Here is a 5,000-nt window from a genome sequence, read left to right on the forward strand (position 1 = left end):
CAATTAAACACAAATTAAACACCTGTTAATTCATTAACCTGATGAAATCCATAATCTAATTTAGTGCTGATTAATCTGTTAATCCAGTTGTTCCCACAGCAGCTGGATTTACAGCTGTTTCCCAAACAAACAGCTGTGTAGTGTGTAATTATTACACTATAACACTATGTAATTATTATCTACTGCATTAAATATAATAAACTGTGTAATGTGCAGTTTTTAATTAACGATTTTGCGTGTTCTAAGCCCGAACCTGGTGTGTGTGTGCTCCGTCCCTTTGCGTGCAGCAGCTGAATTTGCTGAAAGCGAAGCAGAAAGCTCTGGTGGAGCAGATCGAGAAGGAGAAGATCCAGAGCAACAAAGGCTCGTCCTACAAGCTGCTGGTGGAACAGGCCAAGCTGAAGCAAGCCACGTCGAAGGTGAGAGAGTGAGAGAGTGAGACGGCCTGCTGCCGCTCAGTGCGCACCACGTGACGGATCAGTTCTGGTGTTCCTCTAACACACGGAACATCTGGGTGTGTTTGTGTTTCAGCACTTTAAGGATCTGATCCGTTTGCGTCGGACGGCGGAGTGGCCCCGCTCCTCTTTGGACTCGGATTCATCCTCGTCCACGGTGAAGGAGACTCCGGAGGTGGAGCTGCTCCCGTTCACACTGTCTCACGAGCGCTGCATCTGCGTGGTGCAGAAACTCGCCCTGTTCCTGCTGTCCATGGACTTCACCTGCCACGCTGACCTGCTGCTGTTCGTCTGCAAGGTACACACACACCGCTCACGCTAACAAGCAGCGAAAGGTGACGCTAATGACGCTCCAGTTTAACAGTCGCTGAAGGTGACGCTAATGACACTCTCCTGCCTTCAGGTTCTAGCACGGATAGCGAACGCCACACGACCCACAATCCACCTGTGCGAGGTGGTGTCAGAGCAGCAGCTGGAGAGACTCCTGCTCCTATTGGTGGGAACGGACTTCAACCGCGGTGACATCAGCTGGGGCGGAGCCTGGGCGCAATACTCACTCACCTGCATGCTGCAGGACATCCTCGCAGGTGTGTGTGTGAGTGTGTGTGTGTGTGTGAGAGAGAAAAGCTACATACAAACAATTCTTGTGAGGTTTGAGAGACACACAGTACACAATCTGGAACACAGCCTTTTGTCTGTCTCTCTCTCTCTGTTTCTCTCTCTGTTTCTCTCTCTCTCTCTCTCTCTCTCTCTCTCTCTCTTTGTCTGTCTCTCTATCATTTTCTGTTGCTCCCTCCCCTTTTCTCTTTTTCTCTCTCTCTCTGTTTCTCTCTCCCTTTTTCCATCTTCCTCTTTTCCTGTTTTTTGGTCTCTCTCTCTCTCTCTCTCTCTCTCTCTCTCTCTCTCTCTCTCTCCCTCTCTGTCTTTCTCACATTTTCTGTATCTCTGTCTCTGCATCTCTCTCCCTTCATCTGTCACTCACTTTTTTGTCTCTCTCTCCCTTGTTCTCTCTCTCTCTCTCTCTCTCTCTCTCTCTCTCCCTTGTTCTCTCTCTCTCTCTCCCTGCCTCCCTGTCTTTCTCTTTTTCTCTCTCCCTGTCTCTCTATCTGTATCTCTCTCCTTCTGTCTGTCTCATTTTCTCTCTCTCTCTCTCAGGAGAGTTGATGTCTCCGGTGTGTGTGGATGTGATGGAGGAGGGTGCAGTAGGTGATGAAGGTGGAGTCTCCTCCTCTTCCTCCTCCTCGGCGGTGGCGGTGTTGGACTCGGACGACTCTCTGGCTCCGCCCACTCCGCTCACGCTGGTGGAGACGATCGACGAGCCGCTCGGCCCCGATCTCATCGCAGGTACTCCCGGGAGCTCGTCCGCTTTCCAAAGTGCGTTGGTAATCTCGTCCTCACACACACACACACACACACACACACACACACACACAACAGAGGATGTTTCTCCAAGTTTCTTTACAGTGTTCATGTTTTAAGTTCTGTCTCCTCTATTTATTTATTTGTTTGTTTGTTTGTTTGCATGGATTTTAATTGCTCGTGTTTACAGCCTTGTTTATTGAGCATGAGTGATTTAAAAAAAAAAAAAAAAAACGAAGACCTGAAGTGATTTTTCTGATGCAGTCATGAGGCTGTGTCTCTCACACACACACACACACACACACACACACACACACACACACACACACACAGTCATGTGACCTTCACTTCCTGTTTCATTTTATACATCGAGAGAGTCGTGTGAATATAAACATCCAAACGTACAGCAGCTGTGTGAAGTGTGCGCTCAACATAATTATTTATATAAAGGTCGATAAATAAAATATAAATATAATATCTACTTCAAAAAATAACAAAATTACTTCTATTATATAATTATATATTTATAGCTGTTGTACTAATTTAATATCTGGTGCTTTATAATAAAATATGTAAATATTTTTACATATTTACATTTTGTTTTACATATAATTAGTATAAATAATTCTTTATATAAATAATAAGTCATTGTTTTATCAGATTATACATTTATAAATCCACAAAAAAATTTATATATATATATATATATATATATATATATATATATATATATATATATATATATATAATAGTTTTAATGAAATGTAAATGATCTAGTTGTGTGAAATAAAATACATTGTATAATAAAGTATGAAAAAATGTTAATTAAAAGATATTAATAATAAATATATATATATATATAAGCAGTTAAGAGCTAATTATTCATTTATAAAGCTGCATTTGTAATTATTATAAAGATATTTAATATTATATAATATAAAAGATACAGTATGAATATAAATTATGTAATAAAATGCATAAATAAATTATATTTAAATATGTATGAAATTTATAAATATATTTACAATATTTAATGATATACTTATATAAGTATGTAATAGTTTACAATAAAAGATATAAAATAGACTGTATAATCATAAATAAATAAATTAAGTTATATTGCACATATAAATATCTAATGATATGGATTTATTTATATGAAATTAAATATGAAATAAAGACTATAAATAAAATATAAATAATGATACACACAGACGTGTGATGAAGTTATTGGTCATAAATGAGTTATGAAGTGATTAAAGCGAAGGATTGGAGATCTTTCCGACCAATCGTACGCCGTCTGATCTCGCCGTCTGATCTCGCCCTTCTGATTGGATATTAATTTTTTTTATTTTATTTTTTAGCATGAAAACTTTGACAGACTTTAATTACAATATTAAAATTATTTACAGCAATACCCTGGCTGTGTATAAACGCTAACGTACTCTATATACTGTACGTTTTGATGATTGATGATTATTTTTTTAAAATCAGAATTAAATTTTTTTTAAAACAGAGTAAACACAGAATAGGCCACGCCCCCAAAACTTTCCCAAATACTTGTGTTCGCTGTCATGTGAATCATCAGCTGCTTAGACAACAACATCGTCTGTGTAAAGATGATGGACGTCAGCGTGTTAAAGCTGCGGTTAGAGAAGGCCGTGTGTGTGTGTGTGTGTGTGTGTGTGTGTGTGTGTGTGTGTGTGTGTGTGTGTAGCGTCTCTTAGTGTGCTTGCTTGGCGATATTAAAGCTCTTTTCGTTGCCCAAAGGTGCTCCTCCACTGTCATCTTTGGAAAAAGATAAAGACATAGACTTTGACTTGCTACAGGACCTGATGGATGTTGATATTGATCCTTTAGATATTGATTTGGAAAAAGATCCGCTCGCCGCCAAAGTCTTTAAGGTACAGTACGCACGATTTCTCTCTTACTATTTTATTTATTGATTTATTTTGTCATAAATATATTTAAACTCCCCTTTTTCTGTCTAATGCCTGCTGCGTATTTTGTTCTTCTCTCACGTTCTTCCTCTTTCCCTCCTTTCCCTGTTAGTTCTTGTTGTATGAACTCCACAGAGTCGTTATTAATATTAATATTAATAAGAATAAACCAGAGTCGTGTTTTTATTAAGAGAAATGCTCGATGTGTGTGGTTTATCTTTTTATTTTTGCCTGAGTCACCCCCCTGCCACCCCTCTGCCCCCCTCTGCCCCCCTCTGCCCCCCCCCCCGCACAGAGCCGGTGCTGGTCCGGATGAACCCAGAGCCGTACCGTTACACCTTCCTAATGAACTTTAATAATAATAAAGCTTTCTATATTAATGCAATCTACCCAGTCTACTCCCTGACTATTGGCACCTTTTGGTTAAAAAAATATATATATTAAAAATGTCTTTGTAGTTATTTAGCCTAATCTGAGACGAAAAATATCAGAGAAATTAAACCTTTTATTGAAGTGCATTTATAGTTGGAGAATACAAAAGTTGTGGTTTTTTTTAAAACATTTTGTAGCATTCAACAATTTTTTGTAACATTTTTTTATTTATTTATTTTTAAAACAAATGCTTGCACTGCTTTAAAAAAAAAAAATAATAAATAAAAATAAAAAAAACACCCCAAAAGTTTTTGACTATCTGTACTAAGGGTGCCAATACTTTTGGAGCTGACTGTATATATTAATATACTAGTCTTTTTTTTTCTTTTACAGGAAAATTTTTTAAACGTTATTTAAATTTTCGTCACAGCTATCAAAAGCTAATATGAGTAAAAAAAATAAATAGAAAAGCAAAAAAGATTTATTTATAAATAAATAAAATAATAATAATAAATAAAAATTTATTTATTTGTTTAAACTTATTATTTATTTATTTATTTATTTTATTATTCATTTTTTTTCTTAGAACTCCATTAAAATTCCATAAATTAATTAATTAATTTATTTAAATGTATTATTATTATTATTATTATTAATTTATTTATTTATCTTAGAACTCCATTAAAACATTTATTTATTTATATTATTTATTTATTTATTTAAATATATTATTACTATTGTTGTTATTTATTTGTTTATTTAAATTTTATTTATTTATTCCACACTGTGGTCCTCTGTCTGCCTCTGAAGGCAGGAAATTAAAATTAATAAATTGATTTAAACATTTTTCCCCCTTTATTTTAATGGCCCTCAC

General features: G+C 36.1%; 1 protein-coding gene across 9 annotated transcripts in view; it reads left to right on the forward strand.

Moving 5' to 3' along the window:
* birc6 (baculoviral IAP repeat containing 6) overlaps positions 1-5,000 on the forward strand; it is a 120,920-nt gene that overhangs the window by 53,124 nt on the left and 62,796 nt on the right. For 4 of the 9 annotated variants that reach the window (XM_053237756.1, XM_053237759.1, XM_053237758.1 and 1 more), the window contains exons 34-38: positions 288-419; positions 532-753; positions 859-1,042; positions 1,611-1,829; positions 3,585-3,718. In XM_053237756.1, the coding sequence (XP_053093731.1) occupies positions 288-419; positions 532-753; positions 859-1,042; positions 1,611-1,829; positions 3,585-3,718 (891 nt within the window). The remainder of the gene's footprint in view (positions 1-287; positions 420-531; positions 754-858; positions 1,043-1,610; positions 1,830-3,584; positions 3,719-5,000) is intronic. The other 5 variants (XM_053237761.1, XM_053237764.1, XM_053237762.1 and 2 more) reach the window with 4 other exon arrangements.

Source organism: Pangasianodon hypophthalmus, chromosome 10, assembly GCF_027358585.1.
Source record: "Pangasianodon hypophthalmus isolate fPanHyp1 chromosome 10, fPanHyp1.pri, whole genome shotgun sequence".
NCBI classification, from domain to species: domain Eukaryota; kingdom Metazoa; phylum Chordata; class Actinopteri; order Siluriformes; family Pangasiidae; genus Pangasianodon; species Pangasianodon hypophthalmus.